Here is a 24,718-nt window from a genome sequence, read left to right on the forward strand (position 1 = left end):
TGTTCGGCTATGTGTAACCCGGTCTTTACAGTCGTTTGACCTGATACAAGCCAGTAATTGCCGTTTCCTCGGCAGATGGACTTTACGGAAAAAGAAACATACGAAACATGCATTTCGTATACGTAACATATATTTTGTATCAAATATCCAGTGATATAGTTCTTTCAATTGCTCTTTTTTACTGCCTTATTTCAAATGATCTGCTCGTAGTTTTGTATGCAAATAAACGTACGTTTTTCATGTACGTAATTTTATGTACATCACGTTTCCGTACGTTTTGCCATACGTGACATAGGCTTGGCCTAGACCCAAAAAGGTTTTTTACGTATGTAATTTTGGCACGGAAATGATACCATAGACAGAAGGCCCACTTTGTATCCATGACGACGTTCTCTTTGGGGCGACAAAATGTAAAAGTCTCACAGTTAGTAACCTTAAGGACGTCGACGTAGAAGGCAACCACCCTGTCCTCAACTTCATGGAAACTGTCCTCTCCGAAGTCGAAGAAGTTGATCTACTAGGTCTCACAATCAGGAGAAACCTGACTTGGTCTCACTACATTGACAAAATGTCTGCAGATGCTGGAAGACGGCTAGGCCTGCTACGGAGAGTCTCACCATACCTAAGCCCTTATCAAAGAGCAACTATCTACAAAAGCATGGTTAGATCATCCATGGAGTATGCTGAGTAGTATAGTCTAAGTCGGAGGGGTCGTATAATCCGGGAGGCTCCGGGAGGCTCCTCTGGCGCCTCCCTCATTAGCATGATATATGTATGATTGGCAGGTCGTATAATGAATGGCAACGCTCTTATTAGGATAATATGTGTATGATTGACAGATCGTATAATAAATGGTGCCACCCTCATTAGCATAATATGTGTATGATTGACAGGTCGTTTAATGAAGGTAGACTATGCTTTATGACATGTGTATGTGTATATATTTATCCCATATTACCTAGGTTTATGATATGCTGTGGCCTTTTTTTTTTTTTTCTTGTCGTTGATATGACGTATGTCTAGGTTTATGATATGCCATAGGCTTATCGAGGTTGTCTAGTACGAATATTTCCCATGTATGTACCTATTATGTATGTGTATATCAACACAAAAAACACAAATGACTCTAGGGTATAGGGATACTGTTTCATAACACTTTATTTATCATTGGAGTAGATGGACGTGTTTAGTGGTCTGGAGTAAAATATTACTCCGGAGTAATACATCGCGCCGGAGTATGCTCCGGGGTAAATGATTAAGTGCATTTTGTGTTACGTAAAGTACCTTTGTCGCGTATTTACCTACCATCATATATCTGCATACATCAACACAACAACACAAAAGACACTAGAGTATGGGGGCACTGTTCCGATCGTGAATGTATCAAGGTCCTATATTTTTATGTTTACGTCTCTTCATCGACTTTATAAATAGCATATATATGCAGTCTGTCTATCTGATGTGTAAGAGTTAAAACCAAACATCTATATCAACACGTGTATTGATCAAGACTGCCACATCTTAGCGGTCAATTTTAGATTAAGATTGGTGGTTTCAACGCGTGTCCTGACATACTTTCATATACATGCGGGTGACATATGTGGAGGCATTCCGATGTTTGTTCCCTCTCCCTCACAAAAGAATAATTCATGAGGAGCCAAATATTTGGTTTACACAATGGTACCACAGAGGCGATCCCGACCAAACAACATATTCTGTCATTGTACTCTTACCAGATATTTAGGGTCACCGAGCAAAATATACGTGTGCATCTTGTAAACGCCCTGGCAGGAAAACATGAATGGGTGGGGAGAGCATTCTCGTATGGTCGACGTGTTTTCGTTTTGAGCACTTGCCTATTTCATTCTCGCCGTTTCTATAATGCCACAATTGTACTCAAACACCAGATAAATGGATGTTGTCAATTGTTCTGAAATCTCACACAGACATCCCTTCAGGAGGTACATTGTATCTTACCGTACAGTATGGAAAGTCACGAGTAGAAGCAGCCAAGAACAAAAGCTTTCAAGGCAGAACTTTTGGAAAACACCGCGTACCCCTCTATTGCTCTGTCAGCATGTTCGTACATGTCCCGATCGGGACGGGTGGTGTGGGCTATTTTTAGCAATCTTTGGAAACACCACCTATTGTTCGTTCGAGAACCAGTTTTGACCGGGTTAGAGGGCTCTATAAACGGTCAAGAGTTGAGGCGAAATTCAGTTGGTTAGCGAGCTGTGGAACTGAGGACTGAATCTCTCCCCGGTCTCTTCAGCGCCCGTCACCTCAGCAAGTCACAGTCGTCAACCTGGTAAGTCTACCTTCATCTTTTTATTTTATTTTCGTCCTTTGCCCTTCGATGTATGTGTAGGTCGAGCTATAACGCCTGGTGGGTCGATACAATTAATCAGAGAACTCAATGTTTCTTGACAAGTGATAGACCAAACCTTTCGGCGCAAGCTACCATAACCACCAAAACGAAAAAAAAAAAAGTCTCAAGTCTGGTATGTAGAAACAACATTATCTTGTTCGCTGTTCCAACATATCATCGTCACTGTTTGACCAAGGAGGTTTTATCTAGAATGTTCTAGATAAAATCTCCTTGGTTTGACGTATTGGAGAACGATTCTATATCCGATTGTTGAGCATGTCGTCTAGGTAATTTTGACGCCCTGATATCCCATGATAAGAGTGTTTTGCAGTGGTTTCCCTTATGACCCGACGCCTTTTGTTTGACCAAAGAAAAGAATGCAGAGTGTGAAAAAGATAGTTCTTTTTTGTTGTTGTTGTTTCTGTTTTCAAAGATTAAGGTTATAGAAGCACAGTTACATACACATTCATGCATGGATGTTGTACTTCGGTTACGTGACTTTTGTCATATACCTAGTTATCGTGTTCCTTGTTACGTTATAGTTTGTACGCGTGTTGTAGCTACAGTTGCAATGTGCGTTCCCTGGTTACCGTAGGAATTTATTCGGGACCCCGTCTGTTGTGAGTTGAGGCCCCAGCGAGGGTTTCGTACAGGGGAAAGTATCTCTCCCGCTGTTCTGTATTGAACAACAATTTTATATACTTAACTGACTGTTTCACCGCATGAAAAAGGTTTAGCCATTTGTTTTCTGTTTCTTTATGGTTCTACTCTACCATGAATTATTCAAATCGGTCTACTGAAAGTGTATAGATCACCGTGGATAGATGAAGAGGCTGGGGAGCAACAACGTTGAAATCCTTATCGCAAGATAGCAAAATAACACGGTTCGTAACCGGTCGTCCTGGTCCGGTGTAGCTTTTTGGTTCACCTGTCAACGACTTTCTTATTGATGTTGTGTTTCAGAGCAGAGTCGTCAGTACAACCATGACGTTCCGATGCGACCAGTGTGGAAAAGTGTTCAAACATAGGCAGTCCTTTAGCCGCCACAAGAAAGTGGCACATACCGCCACACCTGCCAACCACTGCGGGACATGTGGACAAACATTTACCCGTGTCCACAACTTAAAACGACACCAGCAGCACAAGCATTCGTCGATCGCGCCTCAGCACGTATGTGATTTCTGCGGGAAAAAATTCGCAAGGGCGGACAATCTGCGAGAACACAAGCGCACACACGACAAACTTCCGACGAGCCTTTTATTCCGCTGCCGTCTGTGTAACGCGGCGTTTAACACAGTAAAAGAACTGCAGAGGCACGGGGAAGAGACACACCCCGAAGACGCACCGTCCACCTCCCGTAGTCACAAACGGCACCATTCCAGCAACGCCGACGATGCTGCACCGAAGCGTAGAAATGTGCAGCCCACGCCACCAGATGACTTGTTTCCCCTGCAGGAAGATCCCCGGGACAAACCTGAGGACTTGGTTTTAGAAGTTGACGATCCGGCCTTGGAAAAGATGTATAGAGAAAAATGGTCGAAAATACGTACACATTTTCATAGACAATTGGTCCATGACAGATATAATTTTAGATTTAACTCCGTCAACGTAGACGACCTGGCGGACAAAGTACGTGCGATATTCCGAAACCAAAAGGAGGCGTTCAAAATCAACCTGTCGTACGGGTTCGTCCTTCGTAGCAAGGAAGGTGAACTTCGTTATTACTACCCCTGCGAGAACAACAGCCGCTTCCTGGAGAAACCGATGATAATCAACAACGAAGAAGACCTGCAAAGATTCCGTGGACAAAATAGCCGACAAAGACGTTCTAGAGTATTGCCGACAACAGCGCCCGGACTCTAAATGGATAGTCCACGCCATTCCCCAAGTCCAGTTCTATGTCAGCAAACTGGGGAAGAACCATCCCATCGGCGCGCCCAGGAATCTCCCCGCCTACATTCTTAACAACAAAGCCATCGTCACCCTTCAAAGCGGAACAAACGGACCCTTCGACGACAATTTGTGTTTCTTCCGCTGTCTTGCAGCACACTTCGGTAAGGATCCGAAACAACTCGAAACGTCGGCCAAGGATCTCTTCCAACAGTATCTGAAAGCGGTGGACTTGGCTGAGAAAGATTTCTCTGGGGTGTCTCTAGACGACTTGGCCGACGTAGAAAAACTCTTTCAAGTCAATATCTACGTATATACGCTTCAGAAAGGCGACGAAGAAGACGATGAAAACGGAACACCGTTTGCTGAACTGGTTAGGCGACCCCTCGCCCGTAATAATAACACGATGTACCTGAATCTTTACGAGGATCACTTCAGCTACATTGGAGATTTTGCGAAGTATGCAAAGTCGTATGGCTGCCCCACGTGCGGTAGGAAGTTCAACCGTGCCTACAACTTGAAGGTTCACCAGTCAAACTGCACCGGGGCAATAAAGTACGTCTATCCTCGCGGGGCGTACAACAGAAATCAAACCATATTCGAGCAACTGGATGACGTAGCTATCCGCGTAAATCCAGTCGATCGCCACTATCCTTACCGGGCGACGTACGACATCGAGTGCCTCTTGAAACCAATTTCCGGTCAAAGCACGGACAAGATGACATGGGAGGCCGTCCACGAACTGCTGAGTGTTAGCGTCTGTTCCAATGTACCGGGATTCACGACGCCAAAATGTTTTGTCTCCGAGGGTGATCCTGCCGTTGTTGCCGACAAGATGTTAAAGTATCTTCGGCAGATCAGTGACGCGGCCTACGAGGAGTTGAAGGGGCGTTTTGCCGGCGTCTTTGAACGGATAGAGGCCTTGAACCCGGAGGATGACGAAGAAGCCTTCATGTCTCAATACCAAGAACAAGGCATCGTGATGCCGGAACAAAACAACACAGAACAAGATGCCGTGACGTCGGAAGAAGACGAAAAAGAAGAAAACTTATTGCTGGTGAAACGGGAGGAAGAATATGAATGCTCCGTACCGTCAAAAGAAGAGGACGACAATTCCACGATAACAGAAGAAGAAAATGACGGGGAGGGTGAAGAAAAAGGGCCAGGAAAAGAAAATTGGGTCAGCAAATTGATCGGCCGGCTCCATCGTCACCTACGTCAATTACCCGTCATCGGGTTCAACTCTGGTAGATACGACGTGAACGCCATGAAGAAGGTTTTCCTCCCCCATCTGTACAGACAACAGGAGACCCTCCGTCCCATCAAGAAGGACAACAGTTTCATGTCCATAGAGACAGACGAACTGAAATTCCTGGACCTGATCAACTATGTGGCGCCGGGCTTCTCGTACTCTCACCTCCTCAAAGCGTACGAGTGCAAGGAGACGAAAGGATTCTTCCCGTAAGTCGATGTCTGTGTTGTGCGTTTGTTTGTTTGTTTGCTTGTTGTTTGTTTGGTGGTTTAACTTGTTGATATGAACAAAATCGTCTTAACCCGAGAGATTTCATTCCTTGTATATATGACAGGTACGAATGGATGGACGACCTGTCCAAACTGGACCACACCCAACTCCCACCGCCGGACGCCTTCTTCAGCAAGCTGCGGGGGTCACACATTTCCCCAGAAGACTACCAACACTGTGTGGACGTGTGGCAGCAGCACGGCATGCAGAACATGCGGGACTTCTTGATATGGTAGGTGTGCGTCTTCTTGTGGCTTGCCCCTTTATTTATCGATCTTTGAAAGGTCGTGCGCAGAAGACTGAAGGTTGTTTCTTCCCTGTTCCTGCAGGGAAAACAACAAGGATGTCGTCCCCATGTTAGAGGTCATCAAGAAGATGGTTGCCTTCTACAAAGACATCGGGATCGACATGTTTAAGGACGGGATCAGCGTCCCGGGGCTGACACTTAAGTATCTCTTCATGAACTTGCCGTCAAACACTTACTTTACACTGCCAGGCAAAGAGGACGTGTTCAGATTATTCAAAGAAAATATCGTGGGGGGTCCTAGCATAATTTTTCATAGACATCACCAGAAGGGTAAGACCTATATCAGACAGAAGGACATGGAAGATATAGGTAGAAAACCAAAGCTCTGTCAAAAGGTGATTGGTTTCGATGCCAACGCCTTATACCTATGGTCGCTGATGCAGGACATGCCGACCGGGTATTACATTCGGCGTCAGGCAGACAGTGAGTTTGTGAGAGAGTATTCTACCCATTACTGGGGCCGCATGGCGACAGAATGGCTAGACTGGGTAGGGCACAGCCGTGACATCGACATCCGGAACAAATTTAACCATACAGAAAAACGTATTGGTCTCCGCCAAGTTCCCGTAGACGGGTTTTGTTCGGCCACAGGTGAAATCTTTCAGTTCCACGGGTGCTTCTGGCACGGCCATGACTGCCACCTCACCGCGGACATCAACACCAATGCAATTCGAAATAAGTCGATGACCGAACTAAAAGAGGACACAGACGAAATGACCGAGTATTTGCGGGAGGAGGGATACAAAGTGATCGAAATGTGGGAGTGTGAGTGGCAAAGACTAAAGAGAAATCAAGAGGTTTCCGCCTTTTTGGCTGGGCGCAAGACACCCACGGAAACAAAGTACAAATTGCTCAAAGAGGAAATCCTCCAAGCTGTCCGCGAAGATGAGTTGTTCGGTGTGGTCGAGTGCGATATTGAAGTCCCTGCACATCTCAAAAGACATTTTGCCGAAATGCCCCCGATCTTTAAAAACTGCAACATTTCCATCGACGACATCGGCCCATTCATGAAGCAGTATGCCGAAACGCATCACATTATGTCCAAACCAAGGCGCTCTCTCATCGGCAGCATGTTTGGTAAAAAGATCTTGTTAGCCACACCCTTACTAAAATGGTATCTGGAGAAGGGGTTGGAAGTGACCCACGTTTATCAGGTACTAGAATACGTACCCAAAAAGTGTTTCGAACCTTTTGGCAACAAGGTCAGTGATGCACGTCGTGCTGGCGACAAAGACGACAAGAAGAAAATCATCGCGGACACGATGAAACTGATTGGTAACAGTGCCTACGGTAAGACAGTCACTAACAAAGAGAAACAGTTTGACGTGTGCTACTGCGATAGTGATGTCACTGCGACGCAAAAGATTAACTACCCCTGTTTCAGAATGATCACCGAGGTGGTCGATGGATTTTACGAAATCGAGACGGGCAAGCGGCGTATCAAGTTTGACCTGCCCCTTCAAATTGGTTTCTTTGTCTATCAGTATGCTAAATTACGCATGCTCCAGTTCTATTACGACTTCATGTTGACATTTGTGGACGTGTCTGATTTTCAATATTGCGAGATGGACACGGACTCGGCCTACATCGCCATCTCCGCGGACAGGCTGGAGGACGTCATCAAACCCCACATGCGTGACAGGTACGAAAACGAGAAACACCTCTGGTTCCCCCGCACAGACGACCCACAGCACGCGGCTTACGATAAGCGCACTCCCGGGCTGTTCAAGGAAGAATGGTCCGGGGATGCGATTGTCGGGCTGTGCTCCAAAACCTATTATTGCTTTGGTGGTGACGACAAATCAAATGACAAATTCAGTTGCAAGGGGGTGAGCAAAAAAGACAACAACATCACTCTCCAAAAGTATCTCCGAGTCTTGGAGACCCAGAAAAGTGGTCAGGGTGTGAACAGAGGCTTCCGCGTGAAGGATAATCAGATGTTGACCTACACGCAAACACGCGACGCTTTTTCATATTTCTATCCAAAACGTCAAGTTCAGGATGACGGTGTCACAACCCTACCCTTGGATATTTAGGCTGTAGACCGCTGCAGATGATGTTTCTGTAAATAGCTGCTATATCTGCCTGTATCAGTAAATGGCATGTTGTATCTTCAAGTTAGAGTAGTGAGTGTTTGAAACTAAACGACAACCATTTGTTCGGTTGCAGAGATCGATGTTATATTTGCCCAGGTACATGTACAAAGTGTCATGGTATAAATAAACCCAACATGACGTCACACGAAGTTTGTCGTTCTTCCTTAATGATAGCTCGAAACAGATACACACATAAGCTAACATACGCGCATAAGCTAAGATTAACTAGATAATGTGTGAAAATTGAAAAGATGAACGCATCCCTGAACCAAATTTAGAAATAAGATAAAAACTATCGAGTCGCTCATTAGGCAACTGCATACATGTAAACACATTAACAATCCCTGATGCATGAACACAATGATATAGATGGAGTGTCTCTGATTTTGCATACATGACAAATATGATGAGTCACGCATTGCATAATTTATTCAGACCGCGAAGCACTCATTTGCATGGAAAATATATCTTTGAGTGCACACCGATATCTCGTCATTTCCCCATTGTCCACCGAAGAGAAAGGAAGTATGCCTTACGTCTGCGAGGTTTGCGATCAGGAGTTCACTCGTAAGTTCAACCTCGATCGGCACAAAGAAAGAAAGCACCGAGACGAGTCAGCTGTTGCCTCAGGAGAAGTCGTCGTAGACACCGAGACGGGATCTTACAGAGGGCGCGATATTTTCGACGACTCCGACATGTCGTCTGAACATGATACGGACACGTTTGGTTCATCAGTCGACGATGGCGAAAGCAGAGATGTGAGTTCGATGGCGTCACATGATACAGAAATCGTCTCTGAAGAAGATGAGTCTGTGATGGACTCTCAGGAGCCAGCGACAGAAACCGACGGCGACCCAAGTGGTTCCGAGACTGATGCAGGTTCTGACTTGTCTTCATCTGCGATGGGCTCTCAGGAATCAACGACAGGAACAGACAGCGACCCAAGTGGTTCCGAGACTGATGCGACCTCTGACATGTCTAGCATGTCCTCATCTAATGAAAGTGAAGAGCACGGCTACGACAGTGGTGATGAAGAGGAGTTTACACTCTATCGAGACTGGACCATTCCCCTACCTTACCAGCCAGGCGATGTCCCTCAACGCGTCATCAAAGCAACGAAACGCGCTGGCAAAAAGTTTTACCTGATAGAGTTTGCAGCGTTGCCTCGCCACAGTTATGAGATCACTTACAGCAAGAACTGGGTCTCAGAAAACACGTTGATGAAGAAATATGGTTACCTTGTCCTGAAGTAACGTCGACGTACCTCCATCAGCACAACTTTCTTTCTTAATGTATTCTTGATTTCACGTTTCACGTAACCTGTAGGACACGACGTACGCTGGCTTGTGAGGTCTTGATACTTTCTTGACTGAGTTATAAATAAAGTGTTACGAAACAGTATCCATGTGCCCTTGTGTCGTTTGTGTTGTTGTATGCATACATGATAGGTACATACATGGTAAATGTCCGTTTCTGACCACAATTGTCTTCAATCGTCTACTCCGGAGCATATTTCGGAGCAATATTCTACTCCGGAGCAACACGCCCATCTACTCCAAAGGTTATGTATGTAGACACGTGATATATCTTCACAAGGTACATACATGACAAATGTCCGTTACTTACCACAATTGTCTTCAATCGTCTACTCCGGAGCATACTTCGGAGCAATATTCTACTCCGGAGCAACACGCCCATCTACTCCAAAGGTTATGTACCTTATGTAGACACATGAAATATCTTCACGTAAGATCAAATAAGTTGCTTATTACATTATCCTTTGCTCCCTGATCTCTGATCACTACATACTGCATATAGGATAGACATCCTCGATAAGCCTATGGCATATCATAGACATAAACATTCGTCATATCAACGACAAGAAAAAAAGCTACGGCATTTCACGTATACCTAGGTATACCTCGCATATACGATAAAATAGGCTATGATATATCATAAACCTAGGTAGTATGGGTTAGATATATGATAGAGGTATAACAATAGATATCATAAACGTGGTATACCTTCATTATATACGACCTGTCAATCATACAGATATTATGCTAATAGGGGCGGTGCCATTCCTTATACGACCTGTCAATCATACATATATTATGCTAAAAGGGCGGCGACATTCCTTGTATGACCTGCCAATCATACATATATTATGCTAATGAGGGAGGCGCCAGAGGAGCCTCCCGGAGCCTCCCGGATTATACGACCCCTCCGACTTAGACTATACTACTATGCTGCAACCGTATGGATGGGAGCCTGCGCCACAACCCTTAGCTCGCTAGACGCCATACAAAGAAGGGCAACCAAGATTATCAACTTACCACAAGATTCACTGCACAGCATCCAGATACAGCCTCTAGAACAGCGAAGAAATGTTGGAGCCCTCACACTTCTACACAGAATGTACTACCAAAACGCACCGACTTTACTGAACAACCTGCTACCTGAGCCCTACGTTCATCGCCGAGAAACTCGCCTGTCCACATCCCAACACAGTGCAGCCCTAGAACCTGTCAAGTCATCCTCCTCCTGGCACAGAAGAACATTCATCCCTGCTACAGTTAAGCTGCGGAACAGCCTCCCGCAGGACATTGTGAACACCAAGGACTCACAGAACTTTAAATGTAAAGTTAACGCCCACCTCAGCGCCACTCGTCAGCGCCCAGTATAATGAACATTATTCAGCTCTGCTGCTAAGCTGAGGGCATGGCAACAGCATAGATAAAAAAATTTAAAAAAAGACGCAGAAGCCGGCCACGCCCGTTCTGGATCCATCCGACAGTCTGTTCCCCCACATGCCCCTGGTGAGGTCAACACCAGCCTTTGTCAAGGAATTACGTAACCTAGCATACGTGACGTATTGACAAAGATCACGTTTTGATCATTCCTTGACAACGACTGGTGTCGTACGGTCGAAAATTTGGGTAAGTCCAATTTCTTGTGTTTGCAATGACAGATAAGACTTGGTTCAGAATGACTTCTATCCTTACCTTACCTTAGCGCCTTAGTTCCTCCCGTGCCTTTGAGGCACATCGGGCCGTCCTTCTCCACCTGTCACGTTGCTGCGCCTCCCTCACTGCCCTATACCAGGAGCTGCCAACAGCCTCAAGGTCTTTCTCCACGTTTGCTTTCCAGGTTAGTCTAGGCCTTCCTCTGTTTCTTCTTCCACCGAGTGGCTTCCAGTCTAGGATCTTCTTTGCTGTTCTGTTTCCTTCCATCCGCAGGACATGGCCTAGCCATCTTAATCTTCTTTCTCTCACCATGTCTGCCACTTCTCTTCATAACTATCAACACAGATTAACTTTCAAGCTATTTACTTGTTTATTTGTCCGCAGATTCACAATACTCCTGGCACGAAAAAGAGGACTACAACGTTGTTACAACAAAGCCTACCTCCTTCATCATGCTCGTTGCTGGTGAGACTACATTTGTAACACAGTACTGTAAATGTATTTAAGTTCGCGTGGTTTTTATTTCTCGCTAAGGCTAAAATGGAGTGTTCGCGGTGGTTTTAAGTTCGTGGCAGTGCTATACTCACCTACTGCTACCGTGTTGGACAAAATGTTCGCGGTGGTTTTAGGTTCACGGTGAAACGGTGCCGCGAAAACCGCGACCACAAAACCACCGCGAATATTTCAGCGCTTACAGTACCACTTGGAGCAGCAACTGCGACTGTCACACCTACAGGCATAGGATCTCCATTCAATTCGACGTAGATTCCAAAATGGCTGGTAGGTTTGTTTTTTTCTTTGGTATCATTATCATCCCATTCGTTTCCACAATTTGTTGCTTATTGTTTCATTTGAGAGAACTCTGAAAACAGATTAGATAAATTGTTTGGACCCAGGAACCGAAATTCAGCTCACATGTCTGTTTATGGGAAATTGATTAAAACGACGATATTTTTCAAATCAAAAACATTCTAGATGTTTTTCAAATTGAAGGGGTATATCTGAAACAAAAGGTATAACCTTTTAATTTGCCAAGAGTAACGTACAGCTCACTGAACAGTGGAGTCCTACGTGTAACCACCCCGACCAATCGATCGCATTGAAACTCAGATTCGAATCAGCCTTGACCCGAAAAATCGCTTTCTAAGTTACGTTAACGACTAAAGCTGACAAAACAAACTCGCCAGTGAGATGCTGGGAGGTGTCAGCTTTCAAAATATGTGTTCAGATTGACAATTTTGGCACTTTGGAAGTGATTGAACATATCCACGATTTAACGTTGAAAGAAATAGTTTCTACTACTTTTCTTTAAACGTTAAATCGCGGATACGTTCAATCACTTCCAAAGTGCCAAAATTGTCAATCTGGAAACATCGTTTGAAAGCTGACACCTTCCAACATCTCACTGGCGAGTTTGTTTTGTCAGATTTAGTCGTTAACGCAACTTAGAAAGCGATTTGTCGGGTCAAGCCTGATTCGAATCTGAGTTTCAATGCGATCGATTGGTCGGGGTGGTAACGTTACGTCATTTGCTAGACACAAAGACATCTATTCCAAGCTATGCTTGAATAATTGATTAAGTTGATTGTTCCCAATGTCGGGGCAATTTCTCTCCTGACATTGTGGGTGATTTGATAATAGACACAGCGGTGACTCTCAAGGTCAAAGTCAAGTCCAACAAGATGGCGGATCCCTCAGGTACAGTGACCTGCCAGTATGGGAGGGACCTTTAGATGGACTTTCCAATAAAACACATGGTTACGCCATTGAAAACAATCACTTAAAAACACATGTATCTACATTTCAAACCTCAAATCTTTACCACCCCTGCGAAGCTGGATTTGTCAGAATTGTTAAGGCCACACCATCTTGATTTTATGGATGACATCCTCAGGAGACCCCAAAACTGATGCGCGTGGGCGAAAAAAAGAAAATCCAGCCAAAAAAAAAAATGCTGCTAAAGCACAGGACTACTACATGTAGTCAAGGAGGTTATATAGACATGTAGTACAAAGCTGGTATTGCGAATTGAACCACAGAACACAGTTTATTTGAAGGAGGTACATGTAGGTTGTCTTGTTCATCATAGCAGACTCAGCGCAAGTGATTGGTTTTTAATATATTAACAAGAACGACCAAAGAAGTAGACTACTAGAAGGTATTTGGCTCCAAGGACTGTGGATGATATATGACTGTGAGAATACTCATATACACCCATAAGGGTAGTTTCAACATACATGGCATTGAACTCCATATTAAGTATTCCATGGTTTATGCTCATTAAGTCGGCAAGTTCCGGAGTTCCGTGTAGCCTTGGAGGAGGTGATTTTTTTTTTTTGACAACAGGTGAAAATCAATGCGCGCGCGGATGTCATCCATAAGATTAAGATGGTGTGGCCTAAGGTGAAAAAAAAGCAGGAGGTCAACTCCTGCATTTTAACGAGCTAAAGTCAGAAGTTTTATATGGAACCAGGATTTCGCCACCCCCTATCCTGATCCTGGATCAGTCCAACGAAAAGGGAAGAGTTCAGAAGTCAATCGAAGGTCAAAACATGTCAAAGGTCACCTACAACATTATACAAATGATATGTCATCCGTATAACGTCATTACTATCTACATGTAGCTGCATATACCCATTGTAAGGCACTGTGTTTATGGTCTCATTCATAGTTTTTTCGCCCCATAGGCTTACATGTTATAATGCGCATCAAGGCGATTTCGAGCGTTAATACTAAGTCGGATTACAGGCAAATCGCGAGTAAACCACCTCCGGAGGTGGTTTCGCGGAAAGCGATTTCGGGCGATTTCAAATGCGATTTGGAGCGTTCATACTAAGCCACATTATCGCGATTTCGGCGATTTCGCGATTTACGCGACTTAGTATGAACGGGGTCTATGTTGTACATCCAATAGTGATAATATTCAATGCAAATATTGATTCGCGAAGTGCAAATTGCCAGAGAATTAGTGTATATCAAATGATAGTAATTTGGATTTTAGATTTTATTGGAATTGCAACAGTGCAATACACGTGGGACACAGGCAGCTATAGCTGATATCGTGACCCACACACATAATGTAACCGTTTTTTACACTTGGGTGGGGAAAGTCGCTTTTTTCCAAGGGCACAAGATCGGTGGCGTCAGGGATTCGAACCCGGGACCCCTGGGTTCTGAGTCGAAAATCCTGCCGTTACGCCACACGACCCCACAGAAGGGTTAAAATTTGATACTAACGTTTTAGTTAGTAAAGTTTAGTAATTCCATTGTATTTAGCATCATTGGAGAGCTTATGTATTGAATTTTACAATGGGACCTGCTTTGATCGTTACAATGGGACCTGCTTTGATCGTACATATATTTACCGTGCAACATGTAGCGACAGACTCTGACGACGATCGTGACCGTGATTACGGTGACCAGCCTACAGCGGCGCACGTTCGTTCCACCCACCTCGCCACGACACCTGCCATCGACTTCCTGGAGGCGCAACTAAACGACACCACCCTCCGCGAAGTTCGTCGTTGGCTCCAGGACGGCGCAGGTCAACCTCCAGTCCTCGCAGCACGAGACAGGCGCCGTGACCTTCTCGCCTACCACCACGAGTTCGACTCGCTGTTTCTTAAGGACGATCTGCTATACCGCCAACCCACGGACTTACCACCGACAGCCGCACCACAACTAGTGTTGCCCCGCGCCCTGGCCGATCGCGTGCTACCATCGCTTCACGACGACACCACAACCGGACACTTCGGTCCTGCCCGCACCCTGCGCCGAGCACGAGACAGGTTCTACTGGCCCGGTGTGACGTTGGACGTCGCTCGTTATTGTCGTGAATGTGCCTCCTGCCAGCAGCGCCGCCCACCCGTGCCGACACCGCGAGCGCCATTCCGTCACATCGTGGCAACCCGTCCATTCGAGACTGTCGCCACCGACATCACGTACATGCCTCTATCGACGGCCGGCAACAAGTACGTCCTGGTGGTGTCGGACATCTTTACCAAATATGTGAATCTGTACGCCATCCCCAGACAGGACGCCGCCACCGTCGCGGACAAGCTCTTCCGAGATTTCATCGGACAACACGGCGTACCTGACCAACTCCATTCCGACCAGGGGCCGCAGTACGAGTCCCACCTCATCTCCGAACTCTGCACCCGACTTGGAATTCGTAAGTCGCGCACATCGCCCTACCACCCACAGGGCGACGGCCAAGTCGAGCGATTTAATCGAACGATGAAAGACATACTTGCGAAGTGTTTAGCAGGGCGCGAGAACGACTGGGACAGAATCCTACCCCACGTCGCCCTGGCCTACAACACCAGCCTCCACACCACCACCAAGCGCTCTCCATTCTACCTTGTCCACGGCCGAGAAGCCCGCCTACCAGTGGACGTCGCCTATCGGCTACCTGCCACGACAGCTCACCTGGCCGACCTGACAACAGCCATCACGTCAGTCCGCGACGCGATCGCCCAGTCCCATCAGACACAAGACCAACAACAAGCCCCCCGCGTCAACTACCACCAGTACAGAGTCGGCGATCGCGTCTGGCTTCACCATCCACCTTCCGCACTGTTCAAACTACGCCTGCCTTGGACCGGACCGTTCACGGTCATTGCCACCCTACCACCCGGTGAGCCAGCGCCCATCCTGTATCGTATACAACATGACACCGGTCGCCAGCGCCAACAAGTAGTCCATCACAACAGACTGAAGCCATACATCGCTCCTACCCGCCGACTCCTGCCAACACCACCCGCTGCCGCACCCGACAACAGACGTCGTCTGCCCGACGCAGGACACCTAGGCTTCGCAGGCTTCATACACCAACATCGCCCCCGCCCACCTGACCTACCTGCCGCCCAGCCCGACCCTCCACCTCCCGCTCCCGTTCCTGTCCAGCTGCCAGCCGTTCCCGCACCAGCCGTCAGAACGCGATCCGGTCGCATCAGCAGACCCCCTACCCTCTTTATGGACTTGAACTATAATTAATGAACTCACTTCCGCCAAAAGACACTAGATTTCTCAAAGCACTCTCAATGATCGGACGACACATGAATTGTATGGCCATTTGTACCCTACCATTTTCTTTTATTATTTGTATTTTTGTTGCTTCCATGTAAGAAACTTGTAATATTGAGCTTGTACCGCCGTTGCCATGTTGTGTTCATGAAGGACACTACTTCTGTATACATGTGTTAGTGTATGGAATGTACGATATTGTAGTTTTGTACTACCGCTCTTGTAATAGCGACCTTATTCTTTTGCATTGTTTATTAAGATGCCTATTGTTTATTTTCCATGTATTTTGTGCCCACGTGTGACCTCCCATTGCGGACTACGTTAGCCTTGCCCGGTTGTTATTGTTATTGTTGCTCTTTCGTTCAGCCAACCCGTGGCTATCGCCTCCGCCGGCTCCCTGTAATTAAACTGTGGAGTCGGGACGCCTCCAGATTAGGGGAGGGCCAGTGTAGTATTCACCAAATATGGGGGGACGACACAATTGACATCTGGGACGAGTTAGGGCACTGTCCCTGATTAATAAACCTCCGACCATGCGGTCCGGAGTCAGTCTGAAGTCCATCTCCGTGTGTGCGGCTGTGCCTCTCTTAACCTAGTTATCTCTACATAACAGGACTATATTAGTAGATCGGAAAACACATACACATACATAAATGCCAAATACAAGTGAAACCAACGAACTATTTTTCAAACGTCCACACTCAGAGAGATATGTTTGTTGATCGAGAGTCCAGGATACCAGCTGTTGTACTGTAAATGCAGAAATGTTCGCGGTGGTTTTATGTTCGCAGTTTTCGCGGCGACCGTTTCACAAGGAATTTAAAACCACCGGAAACATTTTTTGTCCAATACTGTAGCAGCATGTGACTATGGCGCTTTCGCAAACTCAAAACCACCGCGAAAATTCCGTTTTCGCGGTGGTTTTGAGTTTGCGAAAGCGCCATAGTCACATGCGCCATAGTCGCAGCGAAATAAAAACCACGCGAACTTAAATTCATTTACAGTTTATACTTATTCCCTTATATGTAAGCTATGCCTGCTCTTTCCAATGAGGCTTTTTTGTTTCTTATGCGGTGTGAAAAATTCTGTAATAAGTTGATGGCATCATTTTGTATTTAGCTCGAAGCGAATGGAATGAAGACTTGACCATGCAGCGTTTACTGCAGATTACCTTTCTCTTGATGCTGTCAGTCATGCTACTGATCGCCTTTTTCCAGGTGTGTATAGGGTGTGTAGTAATGTATACAACAACTTTTCATGTTATTTACTATGCAGGTAGCTTAGACTGAGATGTACACAATGAATTGTATGCAAATTTGGACTTAATTTGAATAAGTAGTAGGGAAAATCTATACTTCCATTCTAGTCATGTTGCGGTAGCTCACACCTGTTAGTTTCAAATCTGGGACAAGAATTCCCAGGTCCAAACAGCTGGTGGTCAAACCACAGAGGGATACACTACCAAACCTGTATACTTGTTTTTATCATGTGGATAGCATAAGTGTTACTTGAAATGGTGATAATGCAAATCAGAATCTAATTTGCATAATCAAGAGGGCATTTTATAAACCCACTCCGTTCAATGGTACGACAGTTAAAAAATGCAACATATGTTGTAACTGAGAAAAAAAGGGACATTGATGGATAAAAGTTATGCAAATGACGACCTAATTTGCATAATTAATGAGAAAATACTGTAATCCAATATTGGTAGATAACTCGAATGTCATACTTGTGGCATTTGGAAGTCATGTGACAGTGAACATACATATGGCCTCCGTCGGTCAGTATTGACCATGGTAAAATCCTACTTTGCACAGTGAACATAGTTGAATATGAAATATGCAAATGTAGGCCTAATTTGCATAATGTATATTTCATGGAGATTTGAGGTCTCTGAACTCTTGTTGGTTAGAGTAAGAACAAAATGTGACTTGTTTCCTTGTGTAGGATAGCCGACTGAACAATTCTACCAACTGGACGGCGTGGTATATAAGCAGTTCACCACTGAGAGCCCCAGCGTTCAAGTCTTGGTATCAACACAGAAACACAAACTCGGCTTCTGTGGACAATTATATAGAAGATTTGTTTTCATATGTGAAGTCCCTTTCTCACAGTAACAGCTCCGCTGCGAGTCGTCTTCCAGCCAAAACTTACGCCCAACAAATCAAACTTTCCGTGAAAGAAAAGACGAGAAAAGAGCCGTTCCGGGTTGAGGATTTTTTAGAAGTTGACATATCCGCAAAGGACAATGAAAATAATATTAGAAAAGTGCTGAATATCGGAGATTATTTCCGTGCGTCCATACGTACAGAGTCGTCCAAGAGCGCCGCTGTTGGGATTGTGAGAGACAACATGAACGGTTCATACACTGTGAGGTTTCGACTGTTTTGGGAAGGAAATGTCACCATTGAAATACAACTGGTACACCCAAGACAAGCCATAGACGTCATTGAAAAAAGCGTCCGCGAATATCCCGTCGGGAAGGTCATGTTTGTTAAAAGTTATGTCGTAGGAGAGAGAAAGATTAACACTCTCTGCAATATAGATCCTGTGGTATTTCAACACCCTCGCCATGGTGTGTGCGATTATTCAGACAAAAACGCCGGTTTGAGTTGGTTTTGTGAAAAGGCAGGTAACATTCCGTGTAACACATCAGGCCAACACATCAGGCCAAAATATCCGAAAAATAAAGGCATGCTGAAGAAGGGAGAAACGAAATACTTTGGCAGGTAAGTTAATGCTCTTATATCTTCTTGGAAGTCAGCGTCTGTGACGGTAAGTATTTTTCACCCATACTACAGTATTGTCTCTTTTTCGTCTTTTTCTCCTCCTGTCAAGTCTGCGAATCGATCAATCTCAGTCTTTTTTTGGCAAAATGACCTGAAATTTGGCACAAGGTCAAAAATGGGCAAATACCCGAGCCCCCAGATGGTTGTTCTATTTTTTTATATTGGGCTTTACAATTAAAATGAGTTTTTTTTTTTTGGCCATTTTTAGTATAAGCTGTATACTTTGGCCCTTGTGCGCTGTAATTCCAGAATGACCTGAAATTTTATATGGGGATACATAGTTGACCATATATAGCTACATCTTTATTCCTATGGCCTGGTAAACTAATTCGCCGAGCCAATGAGATAGCGCCTTTCAAATTGCCCACTCATTATCAAAACTGGTAATTACGCCCATTGGTAAAAAATCTGAAGCGTACGTAAGTCGTTACTGACACAACAAAAGTACAGCGACTTTCGTGAAGTCTTCTACAACTATACATGCAAACAAACACAATTGTCTAGAATTTGTTGAGATTTTGATCAAATATGATAACTGTTATCTTCGGTTGATATTGTTTTTTTTTGCCATTTGTATTCGCCACTGATCAGTCACTATTAGTTCCTTTTGTTATTTATGTTTTCATGTTTCTGTTGATATGGGCTTTTCATATCAATTTGTCAACTTTAGTCAGTAATTTCAATATTTTGTTATCTTTGGTTGATACTGATTTCGTTTTATTTATTTGCCAATGAGTCTGTTATTACTATTATTTTGGATATTACTTATATTTACAAGTAGTCCATTTCTGTTTCCACCTTTACTTATTGTTTTGGATCCGTGGCTTATGTTCATTTTCCTGTACTTTGATTTTCTCTTGTTTGTATTATGTGTTGTTCATTTTGTGAAATGCAATAGTGATAAATAAAAAAACACAACTTGTTATGTTCCATGTATGGTATGTTCTTGTCTTTGCTTTACCGAGCAGCGGTCTGAACGGAGTGAAAACCAAATTGAACAGATCACCGGTAACAGTCGAGAAAGGTAAGTTATACTTCTGTGAATAGTTTCATCAAGTTGGTACATACATATACGTTATATTTTATTTATGAATAAAAAATGAATGTACATTGATTAGAATTTCACCAAAAAGACAGGATGTTCATCGTTTTCGTCCAGTGGGATACTCACTTTATTGATGTAAAAGTTTGTCTATATTTCATTCGTATGGAGGTTCATCAACATATTGATGAATTTACTCGCTATCCGAAAAAGTAAAGCGAAATTGATTTTACCCCAAGCCTGAACAGCATTATTTCCTAAGAGGAGAGAAAGAGGCAATCTACGTTCGGGCCCATCGAACATCCTTCATCAGAGACGGGGGCCGATATACACTGATTGACCTTTGAACCATTGCTGGTGTCACAGTTACGCTCAGGTCAAGTGACGTAGGCTTCGGGTCAAATCGACTTAAGGACTGGTCGAAAGCTGGTTTCTTGTCCCCTATTTGCGTTGTGTACGAAAATAACGTATACATTTATCAATATGTATATGTTATTGTTTGAATCTGCTAAGGTGTATTTAATCTGATTAGGAACAGATCCTCTGGCCAATCGCAAGCGCTAAAGGCCAGGGCTGCCCACTCCTCCCATCTCGGGCTTCTTCCAGGGAGACATCTGGCAATCAGTGGTGTGCAAGAATCGACACTTCTCCACAAAACCAGAGTGGACAAAATGCCTCCATCATAAGACCTTACACATGATGGGAGATTCCACCATGAGGCAATACTTTGAACACCTCGTCCCTTTTCTAAACATGACCGAAATACCCATTCCTAACGCAATTCATAAATCCGGTCCTCTCCTCGCCCGTGACACTACCAACAACATAACTTTTAGATTCCGGTTCCACGGCCCACCAAGTCGGACTGTATACACAGACACGTCTCTACAGAAGTGCATTGCGAACACTATAGATGAAATTGAGGGAGGGCCGGATGTGGTTGTAATCTTTACAATCTGGGCTCACTTCACTACGTACCCTCTGGAGGTGTATTTGAAAAGGATAACCGCTATCCGCGGTGCGGTTGAGAGACTGCTACGTAGGAGCCCGGACACAACAATGGTCATCAAGTCTGCAAACACTCGACGGGGCGGTGAACTAATCGCCGGGGATTGGTTGGCGTACAGAAAAGATTTAGCCATGAGAAAGGTGTTCCAGGATGTAAAAGTGGCTCTTATTGATGCCTGGGAAATGACAACTGCACACAGAAATCCCGATATGGTCCATCCAACAAAAGTCATCGTCTTTCAAGAGCTTGAATATCTTTGTTCTTTTATATGTCCTGTTTGAGGCACGCTTTCGGGGAAGAAGATGTGATTATTTGCATGCAAAACTGCGTGCAGGTCATCTTAAGAAAAAGTACCGAATCTAATGAGTAGCCCCACTCGATTATAACACTATATCAAAAACGTATGCTAGCCCTTATTGTATTGTATTAGTAATTAGGATGTTAAGTTTTATTTTATTTTGTATTATGTTTAAGAATTGTTGCGTACAATTGTCGTGCAATTAAGTTAATCTTTGAAATAAGCAGTTAAGAAGGAACAACTGAAGCAACCATATCATTCGATATCTGATACCGTATGTAAATTAAACCTTTTCTAAAGCACAGTGAAAACAAGCATTTAAGCAGATCTTTTAACAGGCTGATAGCACATGCAGTTAAGCGAGGGACATATTTGTTTTAATCTTTTAGAGCCTCGAATGTATTTCATAAATATCAATAATAACAATAAAAATTCGCCAAAAATCGTCATTTCAAAATATAAACATAGGCACGCATAATCCTTGATGTATTACTATCATGTACAATCCTGCAAAGTAATATTGATAAACATCGAAGTACAAGCCAAGGAAGCCTTTTTTCTAAAAATGGGCGTTGCCTTATAACTCTTGATGACGTAATCATTATGTCATACCACTTTGCCTAAATTACCACCTTGCTATAAGGTACTACCTGAAAAACGTTAAGGTTGAGGAAGGTTTATAAAGGGTTTTTTCATTAACATCCCAAAACTCCTCAGCCACCCTCCAGTTGTACCTTAATCTATGCTCTATTGAAAACTTGTAACTGCTGGAAATTAAAAGTCAACAAAACCTGTATTTTCTTCTATACTTCTTTTTCTTTCACTACGCAAATGTTTTTCTAATTCACACAACCTACCTTATCTACGCAAACGTTTATCACAACTAATACATACGCCAAATTAAAAAAAGCATCGTCCTCTGAAAAAAACTGTATCTTACATATAGAAGCATGATTTCTGCTAGGGAGGACTGAAGAATGTGTATTTTCAAAATCTTGCCAAATGTGTGACATTTGCAATGTTTTGACCTCTGATTGACCCCTGAATGAAAACTTGAATTTGAGGTAGCAGAACACAGTATTTCGCTGGGGATTTACATGGTTAAGGACCCCAAAGTCAGAATGTTCGACGCCTCAAAATCTATAGCAGAGTGCACAATGAAATTGCAAGAATCGAATATGTTTGACTTCAGGGTAAAATCTGCAAAATGTGTGAAAATGAGCTAAAGTTTGCCTGCCTGTTCTTATTTGACCCCCGGCGGAGGTCATCATACTGCAGCCAACGCACAGCATATTGGCGGTAACGATATCCACAGGCGCAAATTAACGCCGGCCGAAACAAAACATCGTAATCGGAATCCCGCCCATATACGGTCTCAATACTGACGTGTTCCTCTACCATTTACCACAGTTTCCGCCTCGCTGACGTGCACGGAAGAATGTCTACGGGTTTGTCAAGTTCAGTGACCCACTATTTTGTACCGGAACTACTATACTGTGTTCATGCTACCTCGGGAAGACATCGGTCGTTGTATTTTTTTACTGATTGTGAAGCACCCCCTTGTTGTAACAATGCAAGTGCAGAATTTTATTGATCGACAATTTAGGTTTAAGAAAACAAAACGGTAATGTAACTTTTGGAAATGTTTTTATGCAATGGTATTGTACAAGAAACTTTATTTTCCTATGCGGCAGTAGAAATACTACTAGTGATGTATATTGTTAAGTAGGAAAGATGACTGTTACGTGTTCTACTTTTTTTTATTTTGCTCAATCTGTCAAAAGCAGAGGTTTGCGGGCTAGTAGTGGCCGCGATTTTTAATGTATCCCTCCCTGAACAGAGAGAGACGGTGAAATCGCGGCCACTTGACGTTCTGAAAAAAATGCGGTCACTTCTAGCCCCCTGACCGAACCCTCTGCTTGGAGAATAGAATACTGTAAATGCATTCAAGTTCGAATTCGCGTGGTTTTTATTTCTCGGTAGGGATAAAGTGGAGTGTTCGCGGTGTTTTCTTGTTCGCGTTTGAAACAAAAGTAGCACTACAGTCATAGGTGGGCAAAACGTTTCGCGGCGGTTACAATTTCGCGCTGAAAGTTCACCGCGAAAACGGTGAACATAAAACCACCGCGAACATTTATGCATTTACAGTATTCCAGAGAGAAATGGTACTGGTTTGGTGAAATCTTTGCCGCGTTATCTGCACCTCAGTGTAAGAATGCAAAATCATTTTGCATTAAAGTGTAAAAAAGATATAATGTACAGTCCTCGATATGGCTCATTTTTATAATTCAATTGGACATTTTCCCGCTAAATTGACGACTCACGAATCATAATTTTGTGATAGGAAAATTCAAAGGATAGCATCTGTTTCATGCCCAATGTTCAAAATCATTAGAGTCATCATCTTAAATATCAGTTTTTCTATGCTCCAAAACCTGTTGTTATTCAATGCTAAGTCAGCAACATTTCGACCCGCCCATTTAGTACATCATGGTCATCCCGGTGCACGTGACACATAGCATTACACGAATCATAATTTTGTGATAGGAAAATTCCAAAAGGTAGCATTATTTTATGCCTAACGCTCAAAATTACTAGAGTCATAATCTTAAATATCACCTTTTGTGTGTTTGAAAACCTTTTTTTTATTCAATGCCAAGTCAGCAATATTTCAACCCACCCCTTTAATACATCATGGTCATCCTGGTGACACATACACGAATCATAATTTTGTGATAATGAAATTCTAAATGTAGCATTATTTCATGCATAACGCTCAAAATCACTAGCACGAGAGTCATCATCTTATGATCACCTTTTGTGTGTTTGAAAACCTTTTTTAAAGTCCAATGCCAAGTCAGTAACATTTCGACTCGCCCATTAAATATATCGTGGTGAGTCCTTGGTGACACATAGTATTACACGAATCATAATTTTGTAATAGGAAAATTCCAAAAGGTAGCATTATTCTATGCTAACGCTCAAAATTACTGGAGTCATCATCTTAAATATCAGCTTTTTTGTGTTCAAAAACCTTCTTGGCGTACGAACCACGAATCATAATATTGTGACAGGAAAATTCAAATCGTAGCATTATTTCATGCCCAATGATCAAAATTACTAGAGTCATTATTTCAAATATCACCTTTGGTGTGTTTGAAATCTTTTTTTTTATCCAATGCCAAGTCAGCAATATTTTAACCCACCCCTTCAATACATAGTGGTGATTCCCTGCTAACGCAGGCCCCCTTACACGTATTTACTGAATCTCCCCTATGCGCCACCGTAGTTCTATCTGCCGCCCACCTCAGGGCGTACTCTGAATGCAAAACATATGTGACTTTCTCATGCATGTGCAAATGTTCGGAACTAGTCGTCTGTTACCGGCAGGTCTATTAAGCAG

At 43.8% G+C, this 24,718-nt stretch overlaps 1 protein-coding gene across 1 annotated transcript; it reads left to right on the forward strand.

Moving 5' to 3' along the window:
- The first annotated feature begins 3,199 nt into the window (after positions 1-3,199).
- LOC136421275 (uncharacterized) lies at positions 3,200-8,326 on the forward strand. The gene is made up of 3 exons (XM_066408502.1): positions 3,200-5,719; positions 5,845-6,012; positions 6,110-8,326. Exons 1-3 carry the CDS (start codon positions 4,665-4,667, stop codon positions 8,121-8,123), a joined length of 3,237 nt encoding a protein of 1,078 aa, XP_066264599.1. The 5' UTR covers positions 3,200-4,664; the 3' UTR covers positions 8,124-8,326.
- The last annotated feature ends 16,392 nt before the right edge of the window (positions 8,327-24,718 follow it).

This window comes from Branchiostoma lanceolatum, chromosome 15, assembly GCF_035083965.1.
Source record: "Branchiostoma lanceolatum isolate klBraLanc5 chromosome 15, klBraLanc5.hap2, whole genome shotgun sequence".
In the NCBI taxonomy this organism is placed as follows: Eukaryota; Metazoa; Chordata; class Leptocardii; order Amphioxiformes; family Branchiostomatidae; genus Branchiostoma; species Branchiostoma lanceolatum.